This window comes from Puma concolor, chromosome A1, assembly GCF_028749965.1.
Source record: "Puma concolor isolate L17-30 chromosome A1, mPumCon1.1.hap2, whole genome shotgun sequence".
Classification (NCBI taxonomy): domain Eukaryota; kingdom Metazoa; phylum Chordata; class Mammalia; order Carnivora; family Felidae; genus Puma; species Puma concolor.
The window spans coordinates 131609350-131632911 of NC_141667.1; the positions used below are offsets into that span (position 1 = coordinate 131609350).

At 45.4% G+C, this 23562-nt stretch overlaps 1 protein-coding gene and 1 non-coding gene across 3 annotated transcripts in view; both read right to left on the bottom strand.

Annotated features, from left to right (window-relative positions):
* The window catches only part of SLC22A4 (solute carrier family 22 member 4), a 43083-nt gene that overhangs the window by 7005 nt on the left and 12516 nt on the right, over positions 1-23562 (bottom strand). For both annotated transcript variants that reach the window (XM_086704514.1, XM_025924132.2), the window contains exons 2-7: positions 22562-22665; positions 20968-21122; positions 12381-12552; positions 7622-7748; positions 3582-3682; positions 1737-1951 (exon numbers count right to left, since the gene is read on the bottom strand). In XM_086704514.1, coding sequence (XP_086560640.1) covers positions 1737-1951; positions 3582-3682; positions 7622-7748; positions 12381-12552; positions 20968-21122; positions 22562-22665 — 874 coding nt within the window. The remainder of the gene's footprint in view (positions 1-1736; positions 1952-3581; positions 3683-7621; positions 7749-12380; positions 12553-20967; positions 21123-22561; positions 22666-23562) is intronic.
* TRNAR-UCG (transfer RNA arginine (anticodon UCG)) lies at positions 9639-9723 on the bottom strand. The gene has a single exon. It is a non-coding gene; the product is annotated as a tRNA-Arg (tRNA).

Below are 23562 nucleotides of genomic sequence, written 5' to 3' on the forward strand. Positions count from 1 at the left end.
GCAGAGAGAGAGGGAGACACAGAATCGGAAACAGGCTCCAGGCTCTGAGCCATCAGCCCAGAGCCTGATGCGGGGTTTGAACTCACGGACCGCGAGATCGTGACCTGGCTGAAGTCGGACGCTTAACCGACTGCGCCCCCCAGGCGCCCCAGAAGTGAGATTTTCTTAACTCAGTTGCTTTTGTTGTCCTTTTTGCTTGTTTGGGGATTGTTTTTATAGTATAAAGATATTCCTCAAGTAACACTTTTTCTTTAAATATCTTTTTCTTTTCTTTCTTTCTTTTTTTTTTTTAGGAGAGTGAGAGAGAGAGAGAGCATGAGAGTTAGAGGGAGACAGAATCTTAAGCAGGCCCCAAGCCCAGTGTGGATCCCAACATGGGGCTCAATCTCATGACCCTGAGATCATGAACTGAGCTGAAATCAAGAGTCAGACATTCAACCAATTGAGCCCCTCAAATATCTTAATAATTAGACACAAACAAAGGTGGAGAGTGACAGGTTGCTTCCTGTTTTTCTGTACTGTTTTTCTAGCTCATTTATTCCTTCAGTGAACTTTGTCCACTTTTATGTGTAACAACAGTTTCAGAGTAAGTTGTTAGCACGCTAATATAGTTAAATTTAATCCTCAGAGGGAAGAACCAATCCTTTTTATCCTGTTAATTATTAAGAAATATATATTTCTATGTATAATATTATGTATCAATGATCTATTGATAACATTTTAATAATATGATAAAGGTTGATATAAAGAGAAAAAAGAAGCAAATGTCTTTATGTGCTCTTTAACAGCTTAAAGATTACAGACCATAAAAATCACTGGCCTAAGGGCACCTGGCTGGCTCAGTCAGAAGAGCATGTAACTCTTGATCTTGGAGTCATGAGTTTAAGTCCCACGTTGGGTGTAGAGATTACTTAAAAATAAAATTTTAAGGAGTGCCTGGGTGACTCAGTCGTTTGAGCATCTGACTCTTGAGTTCAGCTCAGGTCATGATCCCTGGGTTGTGGGATTGAGCCCCACATCAGGCTCTGTGCTGACAGTGTGGTGCCTGTTTGGGATTCTGCCTCTCTCCCTCTGCCCCTCTTCCCCAGCTCATGTTCTCTCTCTCTCTCTCTCTCTCTCTCAAAATAATGAATCAAATCAAATCAAATAAAATCTTAAAAAAAAAAATCACTGACTTACACTGGACTTGGCAAGTACTACAAACTACAAACACTGGAACATGTGCCTCACATAAAAGTACCAAGGGGATGATTGACAGTATTGTTCTTCCTCTCAGTGACTTCTGATTCTCTCAGGCTGACTCCTGTTTGGGCGGGGGGCGGGGGGGTTGTTACAAACACAGGAAAATTATGTAGTTGTCTATCACTTATCTGATTGGATTGACTTATGAAGAACTTACGATCTAAAGGCTACATAACAACAGGGCACAGTGACGAATGATGAGTTTAGTCAAGGTGTGGAGCTTTTCTAGTAAGCTCTTTTTTTTTTTTAATTTTTTTTAACATTTTATTTATTTTTGAGACAGGGAGAGACAGAGCATGAACAGGGGAGGGTCAGAGAGAGGGAGACACAGAATCTGAAACAGGCTCCAGGCTCTGAGCTGTCAGCACAGAGCCCGATGCGGCGCTCGAACCCATGGACCGTGAGATCATGACCTGAGCTGAAGTCGGCCCCTTAACCGACTGAGCCACCCAGGCACCCCTCTAGTAAGCTCTTAAAATTGGTTAACTTCTTACCTTCAGGTACCAGTTGAATTAAGAGAAGCACACCTCCTCCCAAGAACAGTACTCCAGCTATGATATAGCGTCTGGGCAGGGTTTGCAACAGGAGCCAGGCTGTAATGTAGGCTGGAACTTCAATCAAGGCAGAGAGGAAACAGTTCAAATAGGCATCTCCATGTAAATTAGGAGCGTTGAGAGACAGAGCAAAGTAACCCACTGAGGTAAGCATCCTGCAAAACCACAGAAAAACACAAAAGTGATGAGAGGATGACCCGAACCACTCAATAATTCCATGATGGTCAAGAAATTGTCTAGATTTTTCTGTCCTACAAGTAGCCACTAACCACATATGGCTATTTAAAAGTAAATAAGTTAAAATTAAATAAAATTATAAATTCAATTCTTCAGTCATACTTGCCACACTTCAACCCACTTAATAGCTGCATGGGGCTAGTAGTTACTAAAATGGACAACTCAGACATAAAACATTTTCATCATTGTGGAAAGTTCTATTGGATAGCCCTAGTCTAGATATACCAACATTCAACAATACCTACGCTGGTCTAATGAATTTCAAATTTCGTTATTTCCTGAATAGCTTGTGTACATCCTCATTCCCTTACAACTATAATTTGAAGAAAGATTGTCAGTCACGTCAGTGAACATAAAATCCAGATTTCATTCTTATCAAAAAGAAAAACGAAGATACATAGGTAATACTATGGGATTCACTTACGGTAAATTCCTATCAATTTATTAAAACTCACTTTGGGGAAAAGAATGAAAGTCCCCATAATGGTTCAAAGTATCACACAGTACACACCCCATATCCCGTCATTACAGTGAATTTCCACATAACTGTGAAGCTTTTCTGTGCAAAAAACAACTGCCCTTTGAAGACTCCTCTGTGCAGAAATTTGCTTATTATTGACATGACCGAAAAGCAGAGGACATTTGAAAAATGTTTTCAGGAACAATGTTGGATCTTTTAATACATATTCTACTGGGTTGGGTAGCACAAGGGCTAATGCAAAACAAAAGAAAAAATGGAACGTTATCAGTCTGAGGATTTTCGCGATGGTCGCATTTGGTAATAAGTACAATGCAGGCAAAACTAGGGACTAGTACTGGTTCAGTAGCACTCGAGATACATTTGCACCAATGACATACGCTGACATAGAAGAAGTAAGCAGACGTAGAGTGAGGAAAGCCATGTGCTTGTGACACACTTGCTGTATCAAGGGGCATAACTCTGTCATTGATCTCTTCTAACTGCAAAACAGGATGGCCCTAAAAGCAGACTCACTGCAGTCTCTGAACCTACAATTTCTTGTGTTGCCACTGTCGGGTAGGCAGGTCTTCTTTTCTCCTTCCTCACTTCTTGGTAGATACATCATCAAATCTAGCCTACAGAGTCAATTCATTATTTCTATGCCTGAAAAATCACTGGGTAGTCTGCTATTGGCAAGGGTGAAAAGCTTATCAGAAGTCCGATGCAGTGGGGATGTTGTGACGTCACTGTTCAGCTGCCAGTCCAGCTTGGAGAAGCAGGAGCTGAATTACCCTCTCAGTCTCAGGCACCAGGAACATTAATGGTCTTCATCTCAACTACCCTAGGATTGGCAGACCCTTTCCATGCAGGCCACAGGACTGCAGACCTAAAGATGACCCCTGTGACTTTTTTTTCAGCATCCAGTTCTGTGAATTGAATGGAGACATTTCCAAATGGCTTAGAATTCTATAATTTTTATTTTGTCTCAGGAAAACTCAGGCCATGCCCTGATGTTCCCGGTGGATTAAAGAAAATCAATTGTACACTTATGTGCTGCATGTCACATTTCTAGATCACTTGTTACTTACCACAACATCAAAGACATAATGGTAATTGTGGCAATGTTCCGAGTCCTGAACAGGCTGAGAATGAGAACTTTCTGCTGGCTTGGGAGTTTTAGTTCCTGTAGCTAAAATAATGCAAATAACCAAGAAATGAAGAGGTTAGTGAGGAAGTATCTTCAACCATGACAGTGTGGGAAAGACTAATGCTTGTAACTCTGCTTCGCCTTGAGTATGCTCAGAAGTCTGGAATTTGAGGGGAATAAGGGCATCTACATATATGATGCTTATTCTAACACTTTAAAATACTTGTGACCCATTTTAGACAGAAGCCTTTGAAATATGTAACATTGGTTTCACTGTCTCTTCATATAAAGCCTGATTGCTAACAGCCTTTTCTTGACTCATGGTCACATCACTGTGGTAACTTTAATCACACGGAGCTGTGATCCTTAGGACCTGTGCTTAGGGCCAAGCAGCCCCTAACTGCCTTGGGGTTCATGTCTGCTTTTTATATTTTTCTTGTTGTTGTCTCAGAGTCAGAACGGATTTGGGTTGACTGAGGGACCTTGGGCAAGTGACTATTCCCCCTGAACCTCAGTTTACTTGTATGTTAAAAAGGTATAATAATTGGGAGTTGAGAAGATTACATGAGATCATATATATGTATATAAAGCTTAGCATAGTACTTGAACCATAGTAAATACCCAATACATTTTAACTATACTTATTGCTACTACTGCATCACTGAGGAAAAGGTGCTATTTGGCTAGTGGCAATTTCTTACTGCTGTCAATGGGCTTCCCTCCTTTATTTTTAATTTAACTAAAGTGAACTTGCCATGTGTTAGGAGTCTAGATAACCAAGCTCAGTGGAACTTGTAAAGAAGTTACAAGGCCCTGAGGTGGGTAATCTTTTTGGGATAAAGTGCAAGCACATAGAGTGCATGTGCAGTAAGACGCTGAGGGGCACCTGGGTGGCTCAGTCGCTTAAGCGTCTGACTTCAGCTCAGGTCATGATCTCACAGTTGGTGAGTTTGGCTCCCTGCTGTCAGGCTCCCTGCTGACAGCTCAGAGTCTGGAGCCTGCTTCAGATTCTGTGTCTCCTTCTCTCTCTCTCTCTGCCTCTCCCCTACTTGTGTCCTCTCTCTCTCTCTCTCTCTCTCTCTCTCTCAAAAATAAATAAATAAACATTTTTAAAAAAAAGATTTAAAAAATAAGAGGCCGAGGAAGGAGTGTCTACAATGAAGGAGTAAGACTGCCAGACTGGCCATTGTAGCAAGCGCTCCCCAAATATGAGCATCTGTCTTCCCAAGAATAACCACACTCCCTCCTGCAGTTCGCAGACATACCGCCTTTCTTCTTCTACAGTATTTGGAGTGTGCAGCTCTAGAACATGCCCCTGGCAGTAGAACCCTGTTATCACAACAAAGCAAAGCCCCTGCATAAACTAGTGGGAACTAGAAGTCTTCATGGGGGTTCTGGAAGTGGTGCCATGCATGGATAGGACCTGGGCACCAGGTCTATGCTAACACTTGGTGCTTTATGAAAATGTAGATCGCCAGGTCTTACCCTGGCCCTGCTGGATCTGAATAGTTCCTGTGGGCCCTGAAGCCTAGGATTCTGTATTTTTTTAAAACAATTTTTTTAATGTTTATTTATTTTTGAGAGACACGGCATGAGTGGGGAAGGGGCAGAGAGAGAGGGAGACACAGAATATGAAGCAGACTCCAGGCTTTGAGCTATCAGCACAGAGCCTCATGTGGGTCTCGAACTCACGGACCATGAGATCATGACCTGAGCCGAAGTCGGACATCGAAATGACTGAGCCACCCAGGCATTCCAAGGACAGTATTTTTAAAGCTCCTTGGGTGATTTTGATGACAGCCAGGTTTGGAAACCTCAGGACAAGAATATTCTTATATCCAGTGCTTGCCTCTGTATGGAGTCACCAAAATGCCTTTGAACCAGACTCGATGAGCAGGTTAAAGGTGCTTGAGAAAGAAAGCCAGAGAAGCCCCAGATCACTTTCCAAGATGATACTACTCTGTATTTTTTCCTGTCCACTGCCTCTACCTTGAGATAAGAAAGCACAGCTGTGAAGAGCATGTACTTTGGCACCAGACAGCTCTAGTGAGACTTCTAGCTGTGTAATTCTAGGCAAATTACTTAACTTCTCTGTGCCTCAATTTCTTCTCCCGAAAAAAAGAGCCTAGAGTAGTATCCACGAGCTATGGCTTGAATGAACATCAAATAATTTGAATACCATGCCTGGCATCTGGTAGACTCTCCATTATCATTCTGAGCAGGCCGCACTTGCTGACGCAGGTCTCTGTGGACCCTCCTTAAGAGGACCCGTCTCCACTGTCACCAGGAGGTGAGCAGCAGAGATGAACACTGGCTCTCTTTCCTCCAGCAGGCTTGTCCAATTCAGGCTCCAAATGCCTCATGGTAGGAAGAAACAAGATGCTATCAGAAGCATGTGTTTTGACACTGGACTTTATTCTTATTTGCCTCTAACTATCTCTTGTAAGTGTGACTTCTACTACTACACTGTAAATTCCTCAAACACAGGAATCAGATCACATATCCAATAAATATCAACAAACAACCACCACAGCCCTGAGATGCAAAAGAGTTCACTGGACACTCCCCATGTCCAATAAATTATCTAAGGCTGGGAATGAAATTCTTTTTTTAAAACATTTTTTTAATGTTTATTTTTGGAGACAGAGAGGCGGGGGAGGGGGCAGAGAGAGCAGGAGACACAGAATCTGAAGCAGGCTCCAGGCTCTGAGCTGTTGGCACAGAGCCTCATGCAGGGCTCGAGCTCACAAACCATGAGATCATGACCTGAGCTGAAAACAGATGCTTAACCAACTGAGCCACCGGGGGAACAGAATTCCTGATGTGAAGAGTGAAGTATTCAGCAATCTCTGTCCCAGCAGCCCTCTGGGACCTTGGGTTCCTGGCACTGTAATTAACTCTCCAGCCATTGCCAGGACATCTGCTTCTGACAGAGGTGCCAAAGGCCAGGGACGGAGGAAGCCCTTGGGGTGGAGCAGTGGTGTGCCCACCACCCTCTGAAAGTTCTGCTTTCTGTGGAAGCCAGCAGTGCGGACTTCAATGTGGGCAGGCATACTGTTGCTGCAGCTGCCCTAGTCTTCTTTGGGTTTCCTGAGCAGACCCCTACCCTTCTCCCAGCCAGGATAGCCCTGCTCCATTCTTTCCATTCATCTAAGGGCCCCCACCCCTGGTTCAGACCTGCCTCTTCAGCTCTGAGTCTGTCTGTTCCCTTTCTCTGCTGGCACACAGCATCTACTCCTTGGATACATAAGCATTTCCTCCCTCCTGGCATCATTTATGTTTCATCTAATCTTGGTGATACTCTTAGCTACATGCTATGCTCCTTAAGCATAGGAACCGTATCTCACTTTCTCATTTTCTCTAGGATGTGGCACAGGGCATGAATGGGGACACTGCAAGTCTTCACTGACTGTCAGGAAGTGTGGCTGCCACCATGGAATATCTTTTTCGCATGGTCTCTTGCCTTCAGGGGTGAACCTTCGAGCCTTTTGGGGTGAACCCTTGAGCCTGTGCTTTCACACCTTTAGGTTCTAGACACGACACAGCAAGACTAAAGGCATATACAGCTTCCTCAGCAACTTTGGAACGATTCAGAGTACAGTGGGTAAATCCTGCATGGAATTTCCCTCAACTACATTTTTTTCCACTTAATGTGGACATTTAGATTATGTGATATGCAACTGCACCAGTGGTTTGGAGCAGTATCAGTAAAAAGTTGGAAGTAAACTTACCAAAGGAAAGGGAATTAGTATTTAATCAACACTTGCTGTATGCTAAGCAGTTTACATACATGATCGCACCTAATTCATACACAGCCTTTTGACGTGGGTTTCATCTCAGAACTTAATCATCACTATGTCTCTAAGGACTCATGCAGCACGTGGTACATAGTGGGCACTCAAAACACATCGGATTAAATTACATTCCCTGAAATCAAGAATGCATGGCTGACCTCAAGAGGGCACATCTGCAAATATTTACCTCCATAGGATCAAAAATCACCACTGGGGCCGCTTTGTTGTTCATTTTTGCAGCTTTTTGGATGATATTTTCAGCCTCTATAAATCTTCTCTGGGATATCAACCACCGGGGAGATTCAGGAATAAACCTGGAATAAATTTTTAAGGGTTTATAATTTTTCAGAATAGCAAGCTTTCATAGTGTTCACCACAAGTTCCCCCCAAATGATTTTTATTTTGTGAAATTGTAGTGTGCCTGTTTAAAGGAAATCAGGAAGGGGGGCACCTCATAAGATTTCCATTGATAATAGGAATAAACAAAAGCACCTCCAAGTTTCAAAGTCTTGATCAAACCATAAGACCAATCATCATCAGTTGTACTTGAAGCCAGGACCAGACCATAAGGAGTAACATTAACTGTGGGTGCGTGTAAGCCAGGGCAGTGGGAGAAAGTCATCTCAAATGTAATAGCCAGGGTGGGTCATAAAAGAAACACAATCTAGTGTCTTTTTAGTGTCTCCATCCCTTGAAGAATTCCTGGGGTCCCAGCTGATGAATCTGAAAAGTTTATCAGGTAAAGGGTGGCCAAGGCATCTGTGCTTTCTGGGCTCTTCTTACAGTCAGAGGAGATGTACATACGGACACCCTCCGATGGGCTATCCCTGTGGCTCTCAACAGACTCCCAGGCCAGTGAGTAACCAAACCAGTTTTTGGGAGACAGTCAATGTTATCTTTTTTTTTTTTTTTTAACCATCTAGAAACTTTTTTTTTTTTAATTTTTTTTTTCAACGTTTATTTATTTTTGGGACAGAGAGAGACAGAGCATGAATGGGGGAGGGGCAGAGAGAGAGGGAGACACAGAATCGGAAACAGGCTCCAGGCTCTGGGCCATCAGCCCAGAGCCCGACGCGGGGCTCGAACTCACAGAGCGCGAGATCGTGACCTGGCTGAAGTCGGACGCTTAACCGACTGCGCCACCCAGGCGCCCCTAGAAACTTTTTTTATTACACACACTTGACTTCTATTCTTTCCTAATTTTTCTATTTTTTCTATTTCTATTTATTTTTTCATACTTATATTTATTTATATTTTCTGTTCTTTTCTACTTTTTATTTCTCAAAATCTCTTAGCCATTCTTCTGCCATTCTTCTCTTGTTTTTCTCACCTATTTGTCAGTACTCAGTTATCCCAGAAAATAAATCACATGTAGCAGGTATAGGGGCCTCCTATAATTACATGTGCCCCTCTAAAGCCTCAATAGGAATTAATCTCAGAGCAAAACACAACTTATCAAATGGTCAACCCTCAGCCTCCTCCCCCAGCCTATTAGCACATGAGTTGAAAAATGAACCCAGTTTATATTTTTTGGAATCTACTCTTAGTTGGTCCCTGTAGCAACTGTGATGTTAGGTCACTGACCTTCAGTAATTGAGCTGTGCTGTCCAAGAGAACTTTCTGCAGTGTTCTATAGCTGTTTTGTTCAATATAGTAGCCAATAACCACATGTTGTTGAGCTAGTGTAACTAGTGTGACTGAGGAAATGAATTTTTAATTTTATTTACTTTTAATTAATTTTAATTTACATAGCTGCATGTGGCTAGTGGCTACTGTGTTAGTGCAGAATTTGAGGCCTTACTTCCCAGCCACTGTATGCTTCATGTATATATACATGTATGCTTTACTTCTGATTCTGAGCAATGTCTTTCCCCCACCAGGTTGTTCTTAGAAATACTCTTCCTTTCCTTCCACAGGCTTTCAGGGCCATCATTGACCTCAAGTTCCTAATGTTTAGTCAGCTAGATATTGAAAAGCTTCTATTGGTTCTTCAAGTTGCATCTATTGGCTCTTTCTCACCCCCTATACACATACTCCATTCATACCTGTAGTCACTTCTTGCCAAACCTTTTTAAAAATATTTTTTTTAACATTTATTCATTTTTAAGAGACAAAGAGAGACAGAGCACAAGTTGGGGAGGGCAGAGAGAGAGAGAGAGACACAGAACCCAAAGCAGGGTCCAGGCTCTGAGCTGTCAGCACAGAGCCTGACGTGGGGCTTGAACCCACAAACCGTGAGATCAAGATCTGAGCCGAAGTCAGATGCTCAACCAACTGAGCCACCCAGGCGCCCCTTGCTAAACCTTTTAAAGGGAACTTGGGACAGGGGTGGCTGGGTGGCTCAGTTGGCGACTCTTGATTTCGGCTCAGGTCGTGATCTCACAGTTTGTGAGATCAAGTCCCACGTCGGGCTCTGTGCTGACAGCACAGAACCTGCTTGAGATTCTCTCTCTCCCTCTTTCTCTGCCCCTCCCCTGGTCGTGTGTGCCCCCCCACCCCCATCTCTCTCTCTCTCTAAATAAATAAGTAAACATAAACAAACAAACGAACAAAAAAGGAACCTGGGACATAAAAAATTCCCCAGACTACCTGCAGGGCTCTGCATGGGTTTACTCCCATTTCCAGGCCACCATACTCAGGGCTGCTGTGATCTCTATTTTTGGATTGCCATGGCTTTTTACTGCATGGAGAATTAAGTCTAGCTGATTATTTCAAAATTTAATGGAGTACCATATGAGGTTATACACCGTAGCCTCTCTAGGTATTGAATTCAAGTTGAACAGGGGAAGGGCATTGCTAGAGAGTCTCTATCATACATTGAGCAGACAGCAGGAAGTGCAGCAGCCCTAACCTGACCCCCCAATCACCCCAACCCCCCCAGACTGATGAGTATGGCTTCCGGAAGTCCCACCCTCAGGGATGAAGCATTCATAAGAAAGCTATTCTGTTTTTATAGGGGAATGATAAGACTGTTGTTAAACTTTCAGCATAAGCACTCAGCTTTGTAGTGCTGGCCCGGGGCTGCCCTCTGTCTAGGGCAGTCCTGTCCCTGGTACAGTGTGCCCACAGCCGGGAGCGCTCATGGGTCAGCCCATGGGCAACCAACAGAAGCAAGAACTCTCCTTAGGGCAAGAGTAATGCAGCTCCTCATGGGATGGACCTCCTCAGCTGGAAACCGAAGGGGCTGACCTACCAGAGTGGTTCCTTGCTGCAGTATCTGGGCCTGAGGCAAAGGTCCAAGCCCCAGAAATTAAAATCCATACTAACCTCTAATGGTCAGTCAGGGCCCTTCTATTTTTATTCTCTCTCTCTCTCTCTCTCTCTCTCTCTCTCTCTCTTATAGGAGCACATACCAATAACATATTATTATACCATATTTTAGAAGTACTGGTGTCTTATGCCAAAACAGCAACCAGGAATCATAGATTATTAACATCATTTGTGTGAAGAGGCAGAAAATAACCTTTGAATAATCTTGTCTCGTGTCTTGAGAGAATCTCTGGTCACCACCATCTCTTATAATAAATTCAGTTAGCAAGGGAATTATGGAAACAGAGACAGAAGATGTGATGAAGGTAATGTTGATGATAATGATGATGCTGGCTCTCATTCCAGGAAATTTCCCTTCTCTTGTAAATCTGGGGTGCTTCCTTGGAGACAGAGCTCTGTAGTTAATGGTCTGTCCTTATTTCCCATAAGCTTTCCTGACCCTCAGACTGGGTACCAGAAGAAACCTCCAAATCAGAATAGTAGCTAACCTTGAAAACAGTGTCTCTCAAATTCCAGAGAAGTAAGGAAAAAAAGTGCTTTCTCCTCCCAGGCACATGTATGCCAAGAATTTACACTGAAAAACATAGCAGTCTTAGAGGTGATAAAAAGACAGTAGCTTGGAGTGGTCCAACCTGAGCTATCCAGTCCAAGGAGGCCAAAATGTGCTGTCAGTCTGTATGGCTGTCTAACAATTGCAGGAAGATAAAAGACCTTCTGGCAACTTCCTAGGCTGTGTCCACAGGACAGGGAAACCATAAGAGCTAGTCTAAACCATGAGTTTTTAAAACTGGTCAAAGAAACTTTCATTGTGTGTAAGCAGGTACAGATCAAGCAGTTTGGTAAAACCTGTCACTGCGGGGAGATTTGATATTGATAACCTGAAACCAAACCAAGAAGGATTAACGAGAGAGAGAGAGAGACCCACCAGTAGAAGAAATCCCCTTTCCTCTTACCTAAATATGGGGGGAGGGAACCCAAAATACAAAGAAATGGGGGAATCCCCCAAAAGAGGGTGCAACTGGAACCTTATTCCATGATTCTAATCTCTTCTCTCACCTGAAATTTCCCACATAATCATGTTGGGTGAAACTGGGACCCAGTATCTCCAAACTTGGTTATTCCCACACCAATGTGTCAAAATTGGGTGGCAGGATTATGGAAGGAGAGAACATTTCTCTAAAAACTTATTAAACGAAAGTAATTCTTTCGCCCTTCAAGACAAAGCAGATAAATAGGAGCAACCTACATGTTAATCACCTTGTGATAGAGAAGCCTGGGGAAATGACACTAGATGAATCCATAAGGAGAAAGAGATTTCCTAGAGACAGAACAGTGTGGAAAGAGCAGGGTGGGACAGAGTTGGAAATAACAGAACCCCACAGTAACAACTCCACAAGCAACATCAACAACCAACATCAAGTTGGGTGAGCCTGTGGGGGGAAGCCTGTGGGGGGGGGTGTTTCCTGAGAACTGTGCTTTTCGGGGACCATGGAGAATCAAACCCCAGCACACAGGCCCACCCACAGCGAGGCAGACACTCTACGGGCTCCGAAACCCCAGCCTCAGCCAGCCGCGCTGAGGTCACGCGAGCCCACGCGAGGAGGATCCACACCAGGCTCTGGCTCCAGGCATGCTGGCCCGCAGCAGGGGGCTGTCTGGGACCGAGCCACACTCACCACCACAGGGGGATGCACAGCACCCCCGGCACCGTCAGCGCCAGCAGCAGCATCCGCCAGTCTCTGATGAAGTAAGCAAACAGTGGCAGCAGCATGTAGCCAACTGCAAAAAATGTGCACACTCCTAACGTAGAGAATATAATACGAACTGACTTGCCAAGAATTTCAGTTCCTGTTCAAAACAAGGGAGGAGTATTAGCATTTTAACTCACTTTAATATTTGCTGTTTTACATCAATTACCTGGCAGTTAGAGTTCGAACTGTAATTACTTGCAAAAGGGAAGAGGCACTTGTTTGCCGTGTGGCCCAGAGGAGGCATGATCAGGGTGAAGGAAAGCGGGAAGTGACCCAAGACTTGTCACCTTAGAGAAGGATGAGTTTTCATGAGATTTTAAAGGAGCCACAGATTTCTTTTGAAGGCCATCTCATGTCACAGAAATATCATGCCCAGCCCTGAGGGGTAATCTCTTCTGAGAAGGCCACATTTCCAAAATGAGTGCCCCAGGTTGAGGAACCGACAGGGTGCTCCAGGAGACAGTCGGGGCTCTTCTGGGGGTCTCTGTGGAGTCGTGATGCATGGAGCCTTTCCCAGAGTTCTGCACTATAAACAGACACGGGGTCTTGGGAAACAGTGGGAAGTTCATAGTTAACTGAGTCGCATTAGGACACCTTTAGCCACCCTTGAGCCCTGGGAAGTGATAAATAGGGTCCAGCTGGCTCCTGAGGTACATAGGGAAGGCTCCAGCATCCAGGGCTGAATTCCCCGCAGCCACACTGTGTCCAGAGATCAGCCCCAGGCAGAAATAGTCTATTCAGACCATGGAAAGAAAAGAAGCAGCTGATTTGCTGGCCCAGCAGGTGACAGGCAGCTCTACAGCTGGCCACACACCCAGGGAACTTCATGGAGCCTCCCCAGAGCGCCACTAAGGGCCAAGACTGCTTGGCGTTGGGCCCTAGTTTGGGGAGAGGACACACAGGTGGCTGTTGGCTCTTGCTGTGCTCAGTGCCACAGGTCTTCCAGAGACATTGCCTGCCTCTTGGAGCTCTCAGTTGATATGGGGGAGTCTGAGAAGAAGCTCCTTCTGTTGTCACAGAGTTCCAGGCCCTTTCCGGAGTCCACTCTTGGTCCTCTGCCCCGAGGCAGAGATCTGGCCAATGGCAACGGCTCTGCCTTTTATTTGAGATCTGCCCACCACTGCAGAAGAGTAACCCAGGAAACACAAAACAGCATTCAAAGGACCGTTCAGGCTTGTCTTTAAAGAGATATTTTCTCAGATGTGTTGATATGCCCTGAGCCCAGGCTAAGGAATTAAGGGCTAATTCCAGAAAAGCAGTATAATTACTACTGTTGACCCTTGAGCAATGGGTTTGAATTCCATGGGTCCACATACACAAGGTTTTTGTTTTTTGTTTTGTTTTGTTTGTTTTTGTTTTAGTAAATAAGTATGGTACTGTAAATGTATGTCTCTTCCTTATGATTTTCATAATAACATTTTCTTTTTTCTAGCTAACTTTATTATAAGAATACAGTAATAATATATTCAACATAAAAAATATGTTAATTGTGGGGCCGCTGGGTGGCTCAGTCAGTTGAGCATCCGACTTCGACTCAGGTCATGATCTCACGGTTAGTGAGTTTGAGCCCCACTTCGGGCTCTGTGCTGACAGCTCAGAGCCTGGAGCCTGATTCGGATTCTGTGTCTCCCTCTCTCTCTGCCCCTCCTCCATTCATGCTCTGTCTCTCTCTCAAAAATAAATAAACATTAAAAAAGTACATATGTTAATTGACTGTGTATGTTATCAGTAAGGCTTCTGATCAATGGTAGGCTCTTAGTAGTTAAGTGTTGGTGAAGTCAAAAGTAATACATGGGATTTTCGACTGTGCGGGTGAAGGAGGGGTCAGTACCCCAACCCCCTTGCTCATGGGTCAATTGTATTTGGCTAGTTTCCCATTCTCACCACTTGTTCCTTATCCCCAACCCATTTCTTCCTCAGCATGACTTAGAGGTTTGCCTCAGTGGTTCCCTCTTGAACAGCCATTGCTAAAAAGCAGACTGTTAGAAATGTGCGCCTCTCACATCCCAGACTGTGGGCAACAGCCCTAACCACCTGGGGCCTGTTATAGCCTCTCAACTAATTTCCAAAAATAGGGCCTGACTTCTCTGAAGATCATGAGTGTTAATTTCAGGTATTTTCTTACCTCACTAAGGACCCTCCTACCACTCCATAGGCAGACTCACCAAGCCATGTTTCTAAACACTTTGGCTGTAATTATTGTGATGTGAGAATGGATAGAGGGTGCTTTATTCCTAAGCAGAGATTCAGAAGTGAAGCAGCAGAGGATTTGGTTGTGGAAAAGAGAAAGTGCACAGGACCAAGGGAGAATCTTGCAGAATTGTGAAGCAAGGGAGCTCCCCCATACTTCCACGATCCTGATAAGAAAGAAAAGCGACACCACTGGGTTCCTGGATAATCTCTGTCTCTAAGCTCGAGTGTCAGGGCAGAACAGAGTTGTTCTGACTTTGCAGAGTACCCATGGGACACAGAGCTTTTTAAATCTACCTCTCTGCCTTTCTGTGGAGCCACATGAATGGCATGAACCTGAAGAGTTCCTTATTAGCACGACTTCCTGCTCTGTGACTTTTAGACCATCACCCCTCTGTAAACATTATCATTGTCCTCGTCATCACCATCATCTTCACACTAGCATTTATTTTGAGCCGGCACTTTGAGTCAGGTTCTAGACTAAGTGTTTACATCTATTATCTCTTTGAAGCATCACAATAATTGTGCAAAAATGAATATTACTTCTGTTTTACACATAATCAGCTGAGACTTAAACAGCTGAAGCAAATGGTCTCACTTCACACCATGTATAAAAAATCACCTGGGGGCAAAGCCTGGGCCTTCTCAACCAGTCCTTCACCTGAGACTCCTAAAGGAGACATTCATGGGAGATGGGTCAGGCCATGGTCTCCTTTCAAGAAGCCAGGATTTGTGTTTTCCCTTCCTGGGCTGGTCTTCGAACCAACTGGAGGCCAACCAGCCCTCTCAGAGGAATGCTAAGAGAGGAGCCTTGATTCCTGCAGACCTTTCACAGGCTGTAGCTGCCCCACAGGTGACAGCAGTGACTTCTGGTTCTCCTGGCTGGGAATGCCTCTCCTGGCCTTGTTTACACCCTAGGTTTTTGCTTCTAGTTGGTCTTGGTCTAGTTGGTTCTTGGAGTGTCTGTTGGAAGTAAGACTCTGTCATCTAAGCCAGAAGGGCCTGTCCTGGCCAGAAGTGTTTGCCTTTTGCCTGTCACTACCCCCTGAATCTAAGTACTCTCTCCAAGAGGGTACTCTGTCCAAGTGGGTGACTCAGGGAGGGTCAGGCTCACTTCTGCATTGATCAAGGCCCTTCTGTGGGAGTCATCCCAGGAACCACTGAATCCATTCCACATGGAGGCAGGACATGCTCTTCCATGAATGACTAACACAGGCCTGTGGCAGACCCCAGCTCAAGAAATAAGGTGGGGCAGTTGCCAGAATCAGGAGTAGGCAGGGGCCCCTGGGTTGTGAGTACAGAAACCATATGCAGAGTGGCACGTGCAGAAAGCCTGGGCTCCTTGACACTCGCTTACTACTAGAGTAACTGTGATAAGTCCTACTTCATGGAGTTCTTATTACAAGGACTGAGATACTGTGTGTAAAGTGCCTAGTAGAGCATCTGGCATATGACAGGTTCTCAGGAACAGCTAATTCTTTTATCCTTGTCAAACAATTGAAATATGCTGGATGTCAGAGGAATGATGGGAAGTACGGTGCCTTTGACCAAGAGGTCAGACAGTAGAACCTCTCTTTGCTCCCTGGAAAATACTCAGAATTCTCTCCAAATTAACAGATATTCCCCTACTCAGGGCTACTTCTCTCCCTTCTATGAACCTAAAGAGATCATTCTAGTTAAAAGTAACATTTCCTATCTCTGCATATATCCAGCATATAGCCACCCCTACCTCACCCATGTCTCATGTCCTCAGTAACAACTGCATTGACTTCCTCTGTTGACCAGATGTAAACTCCTTGAGAACAGACAAGCGTGAGTCCTTGCTCCTCCCTGGGTCCCTCCAGATCTTTCTTCACATGATGCAGTGCAAAAAAGGGGTGACAACAAATTTCTGCATCTTTGTAATGTATTTATATCCCATCTCATCTCTTGAAGTCTTTGAGGTAGCTAATAATTTGAATACAATAAGAAAATGGTAACATTAAAGTAAAATACAAAGAAAGGTAAAAGTTATGCCTCGGAGAAAAGAACAAAAAATATGCAACTGATCACTTTGAAAAACACTATGGCACTTCCTTAAACGGTTAAACATAAAATTACCATATGACCTGGCAATTCCACTCCTAGGTATATATACAGGAGAACTGAAAAACACATATCCACAAAAAACTCTGTACTCATATGTTTGATAGCAGCATTCTTTTTGATAACCAAAAAGTGGAAACAACCGAGATGCCCATCAACTGATGTATGGATGAACAAGATGTAGTAAATCACTCAATGGAATAATGATTCATGCTATAGCATGGACCAACCTTGAAAACATCAAGTGAAGCAAGTCAGTCACAAAGGTCACATATTGTATGATTCCACTTATCTGAAATGTTCAGAATAGATAAATCCATATGGACAGAAAGTAGATCAGTGGTTGCCAAGGGCTAGGAAAAGAGGAAAATGGGGAGTCCCTGCTAATGGGTACAGAGTTTGGGGGGAGGTGATGAAAAAGTCCTGGAGTTAAAAAGAGCTGATGGTTGTACAACTTTGTGAATATAGTAATAACCACTAAAATACACATTTTAGGGGCACCTGGGTGTCTCAGTAGGTTAAGCATCCAACTTGAGCTCAGGTCATGATCTTGTGGTTCACGAGATCGAGCCCCATGTTGTGCTCTGTACTGACAGCTCAGAGCTTGGAGCCTGCTTCTGATTCTGTGTCTCCCTCTTTCTCTACTCCTCCCCTGCTCATGCTCTGTCTCTCTCTTTTTCTCTCTCTCTCAAAAATAAAATAAACACTAAAAAGTTTTAAATACACATTTTAAAAGAGTGCATAGTATGGTATGCAAATTACACCTTAATTTAAAAACAATTTAGGGGTGCCTGAGTGGCTCAGTTAAGTGTCTGACTTCTGCTCAGGTCATGATCTTGTGGTTCGTGAGTTCGAGCCCTGCGTCAGGCTCTCTGCCATCGTCAGCACAAGGCCTGCTTTGGAACCTCTGTCCCTCTCCTTCTCTTCCCCTGCCCAGCTTGTGTGGGCATGCACGCTTTTTCTTTCTCTCTCTCTCTCTCTCTCAAAAAAAAAAACCAACAAAAAACCATTTTAAAAATATGTGGCTAAAAAAGACTGCACAATTGATATAGTGAAATTTCAATTTTGCCTGAGCTTTCTGGTAGCCAGAGTTATAAGGGAAGATGCCATCAGTTACATACTTATGAAAAGGAAAAACACATGTAGACACCAGAGGAAGCAGAGTTTTAAATCGTTCGGCATGCTGGCACAAATATTGCATAGGAGGTTGAAGTTAGGAGTACTAGGAAAATACTGAATTAATGGATTGGTCAAGACAGGAAGGCAGTTAACTGTGCAAAATAAATTTGGACAGGTAGTGATGAGGGATAAAGGAGGAGCCTGTGGCATTTTACCCAGAAGGCTGTGGACGGCTTGAAGGCATAATTTCTGGGAAACAGTGGGAGACGGTGGGGGGGCAGCTGGAGTGTAGAAAGGGTCAGTGTCATTGGTCCTGAGTGGTCATTTCCTCCTAAACTAGCATGGTTGTGGCAGTGCCCTCACTTCCAGGGGTATCCACTTCATGTTCCTTTGGCTAGCATTGTTCCTTCCCTTCCTTTTCTTGTCTCCTGAGATTCTGCCAGGTTTTACAATTTTTAAAAGGTCCACTTCTGCATCGTTTTGAGAATGGGAGTAATTCAGCTTCCTGAATTAACGTGAAGCCTCTTAAAATGAGATTATCATCACAGAGTCTTGCCAGTCCTTCCCTAGAGCCAGAGGGCAAAAGAGAAGGCCCAGACCCCAAACTTCAGTTTATTTTACTTGAAACCCGGAATTCGCTGTTTTAGCCCTGGAACACTAGAGAGCGCCGCTGTGCTGCAGGAGAAGCCAGCCTCCAAGGGCTCGCACTCCACGCCAACCATGCCACCCGGCCGGCCCGAGGCACTGACACGAGTCCGCTGCTCCAGGGGGCACGTTGGTTTTCAGTGATGTTCTTAAATGTGCATCCAGAGAACCCAACAAAAAGAGTCTCATACGAGAATACAAAAGTCGGCAGTTTCCTGCAAGTGCAATGAAAGTGCAATAGCCAAGGAGGCTCGGGGACCCAGGTGGATGGATGGGGAGCCTGTTGCACCCAGCATCCAGCTCACTGATTGCTGGCTTGTACATGTGGGCTCTGATTGATTGTACATGATCTTACTTTCCCCTTGGCCCTGTCACTTCTCTTACACGGGGACCAGGGAGGGGAGTAGGTTGTAGTGTCAGGGCCAGCTGGTCAGGATTTCCCTGTGGGATGCTCTTCCAGCCTCATCCACTCACACAGGGGAGGTTCCAAGGCTCCGGAAGCATCCTACGCCCCTGGAAAGGCAGGACTCAATAGTGGCCGTTCAGTAGAACCTGGGGGACACCAGGTCTGGAACAAACCCCACCTGGCTCCCAATCCCCATGATAGGGTTTCTCTGGCTTCACCATGATTTTCTGCCCTTCCCTTTTAGATGGTCTCTTAGCCCCTCCTTAAAGGAGTCTGCCAATCTCAGGCAGAATCATCTGCTTTGGGAGACCTGTTTAGTCTCTGGTATGTGTCTGGCCCAAGTATAGCCACAAATTGGGCTTTTTGGACCTAGGGAGGATCACTCCTAGGAAGATGGATTCTGGGAGATTTTGCCCATGAGAACAAATAGGCTTTATTCAAGAGCCCTGTGTCCTTGCAGCCATGAAGCATTAGGAGGTTGCAATTTCATCCTAAATTCCTCCAATTTCTCATTTCTAGCACTACTGGCCTGAAGCTGTGTGTCCTCTACACAAAGGACCTTCTTTAAGAACACCTGGCTCTTGGGGCACCTGGGTGGCTCAGTCAGTTAAGCATCCAACTTCAGTTCAGGTCATGATCTCACGGTTTGTGAGTTCAAGCCCTGTGTCAGGCTCTGTGCTGACAGCTCTGAGCCTGGGGCCTGCTTTGGATTTTGTGTCTCCCTCTCCCCCTGCCCCTCCCCTGCTCACACTGTCTGTCTGTCTGTCTGTCTGTCTGTCTGTCTTAAAAAAAAAAAAAGAACATCTGGCTCCCCTCTTTCCCCACAAGGAAGATGGAGGCCCCCCTCCTGCTGGGGCCTGCTGAAGAGGGTGCTAACTGCTAGGACCATGTGGCTCCAGCATGCTCTTCCCTTCCCCCATCTTCAGACACCTTGGCTGTGGGAGCTCTTCACAAATCATTAAAGGAGTGGAATGTGAGCAATTCCATCTTAACAACCTCACAGAGAGTGTACACGTCCTCAACTAAGAGAGCATAGCATCTCCAAATCCAGGGAGTCATTCAGATTCTTAAAAGCAATCAGAATCCATCTTACCAGACGCAGCAGGAAGAATTGTTAGACTTACATTGAAAGGGCATGTTAATAATTACTCTGTGACAATAGGGGCAAACTGGGTCAGCAATGAATCAACAAGGATATATTGTCAGCCTAGAGATTATAGGAACTGTTGTCTATTGTTCCAGAAGGGCCCCTCATTTCCCCTCCTCTCAGCTGGTCAGAGTCAGCAGGTGGGCTCAGAGAGCATGTTGGGGTGCTTGCTCTCATGGGTGACCCTGGTCAGCCTGCTTGGAGCTCACCTCACTTCCTCTCAGGAAATGCTGGTGAGGGCCCTGGGGGCCTCCTCATGTCTTTTAGTTTGTGTGTCCCACTCAGCAGCCCGAGACTCCAGAAGTAAGGCTGTTGTTAGGAGATAGGACTATTATCAGCAAGACTTCATCCTGCACACTGCTGATATGCTCTGGAGTGAGCTCCACCAGACCTGCCCAGGAATGGCAGACTGGCACTGAACTCCTGTCTGGCACATGCCTGCCTCTTCTACCTGTGTACCGGCTACACCATCTACCCTATGTTCTTCCACAGGCCATGCACAGCTGCCAGGAACACTTTTGCCCTGACACAGGCAGACGTCCCAAGCTTTCAAAACTCAAGTCAAAGACATCCCCAGCACCCCAACTTTGTGCCTTTGCCAAGCCCCGTGTTGCTGAATTGTGCTCAGCTATTGTGTGGCTGGTTCCTATCAGCTCCAGCTTCTATCCACCACTACATTCCAGAGCCCAGCCTTGTGGGTGCCTGCCTTGCCTGCGACCAGATCAAAGAACCTGAGGCTTCAGCCCCCTCCCCAACACACATATGTCTGAGGCTGATCATGTTTTAGAAGCACAGCCCATGGGTTGAGGAGCCTCCTGCTGTCCTAAGAGCACTCCCTATGCTCCTCTTCGGTGGTCCCTTCTTCCTGGCCTCTCAAAAGGTTTGAAGGAGAAGGCCTGAGCATCAGAAAACATTCTTACCTAGAATGAAGGCCACCACATAGTTGGAGATCTGTCCCATGCCCACGATGACAAATAACACAGTAAACATCTCCCAGTTGATGGAGAAAATCTGTAGGAAGCTGAAGCCAGTTTGCACAGCCATGGTCGCAAAGAGGATGTTCTTCCTGCCAAACCTGTAGAATACAGCACAGCAAAAAAGATGGCATGTGCAGTTCACAGCCGGGCATGTGGCAAGCCCTGAGTCAGGCATCACTGCAGACTTTGTGTTTGTTTGTTTGTTTGTTTGTTTGTCTGTTTGTTTGTTTTCAGGGCTGTGTGACAGACTTTTCTCCCTGTCTCATCCTCCCACTTCTTCCTTGGTGAGGTCTTGGGCATCCATCTACCCAGGAGGTGACTTCTGAGATTCAAAACCTTCTGTAAAGGCCCCATATCTTGAAATCACAGAGTGGCTCATGCAAGGACCACATAGAATTCTGCTCTTTAGAACAAGCCACAGGAAGAAGCTACCACCACATTTCTGGCACATTGCTAAGTACAGATTACAGATACATCTATCAGCAATATGGGAATTGTGTCAATCCAGAGTGAAGACTCCCTTTATGGCAGTGGTCTTCAACCTTAGCTGTACTTGAAACCCCCTGGTGCCAAAAAATGCTCACGTCAGCATCTCACCTCCTAAGATTCTTATTGTCTAGGATGCAGTTTGCATGTCAGGATTTAAAAAAAATTCCCAGATGAGTCTAATGTGCAAACAAAATTGCAAGCCAGTTCTCTATGGGAAAAGTAGCTGTTAACAGTAGACGTGCTGAGAATTGGCTTAAGCCTTCACTTCGCTTTCTGATAGTGACCAATGAGTAGAATGGAGCACAGGCGTGGGCAAAACTGTCTCCTATGTCATTTTCCAAAATCAGATCTCAGGCTGTTGGGTTTGCTGTCCCTTTGGACTTGGTAAGTGGTGGAGTAATAGGCATTCCTCTGGGAAGCCTTCTCAACACTGCTGTTTAGCATTCCCACCTTCCTGCTCTGGTCCCCATAGAACATTCAGGGGCCAGTGGGGCACTTCTCCTGGAGCTGCAGTGCTGTCTCCTCTAGATTGAGATCCAGGAGGTCCACAACCAGCCTCGGTCAGCCTGTGGCCCTGGTGCCCTGCATAGCAGTGATGTGGGCACTCACTGTCTGGCCCTTACTTTGACTGATGGCTGTTTGTGGACAGATCATCTGCCATCTGAGAGTTAGGGATAGGATGGGGAGGCAGTGGTGATGCCAGCAGGGTGTGTGTGTGTGTGTGTGTGTGTGTGTGTGTGTGTATTCTTTTTTTGAGAAGTTTGGTGATATAAAGACTCCAGTCTCCAGTGGGACCATTGCCTCCTCCCGACCTTTGGGCAAAACCCTGGAAGTGCAAGGCTGGGAAAACTGAACAAAGTAAGGTTCTAATAAGTAAACGAGGGCAGGGAAGATGTGAGACATTAGGGCTCCTCCTTGCACTGACTTGTTGGTATGAGGGGCCTCTCTTTCTCTGGGTAGAAATACCCAAAATTCAGTTCAACTCCCAGACAGATAGTGAATGGACAAGGGGCTCTATCCCACCCTTTCTCCCTCCCAGCCTCCTTACCTGTCTGATAGCTGCCCGGACACGAAGGAGCCAAAGAGCACACCCAGGAAGAACAGGGAGGAGGTGAGGGGCGTCTTCCAGTCATCTTCACACACTAGACTCCACTGTCAGAGAAGACAACATGAAGTATGGACCTGGCCCTCCAGCAGGCCCAGTCCCAGCCCAGATCTGAGGGAGTAGCATGGCAGCTGGAAAAGGTTCTCCTCCCCTGTGACAGGCTGTCAACTTTGTGCTAAGGGCCTAGGTCTCACCCTGGGGTTGACTCTTGACTCTAGCACTTACTGGGGCAAGTCACTGCCCTCCCTGAGATTCACCTTCCTCTTCTCCAGGTAAGGGAGGGTAATGCCTTGGCTCTTCTTGCATCCCATAGCAAAAAGCTAGCCGAGGCCACGGTTGTGACCGGTGACCCCTCAGCTGTGAAGCAGTATGAAGCAAGGTAGTATTTCTGCTTCAGAAGGCATCCAAGCATGGAGGGAAGGTGTTTGAAACTCCCCAGGGGCAGGGAAGAGGGCCTGGTCCCTTGGTCCAGGCATAGAAGTTTCCTCTGCCTTGTTGAAAAGTGCAAGTGGTCTATGATTATATTTTCTGAACAGACTCCTCCAGAAAACCCTGTGTTCACTGCTCTATTCACACCATAGGCTGAGTTTGGAGCCTAAATTCAGGACCCACTGTATGGTGAGGGGTGGGTATCTATACCTCCCCAGCACCCCTTATCTCCCCTCTACACTCCTCCACACTCTTTCCTACCCTTCCTACCCAGCCTTTCCAGAAAGGTGGTTCCTCCAATTCCCCAGGGCCTGTGGGCTGTCACACCCCTAACAAGTCCCTGCTGGTAGATCCATAACATGAGGGCTTCAGCAGGAATTTCAGCTCCCAGCTCTTCAATTTAGTCAGGTCAGCAAAATTTCAAGGGAAGTTGCAAAGATTTCAAAGTGTGCTCAGTGAGCTTTCATATATATATATATGAATGAAATATATGTGTATACGTATGTATATGTATG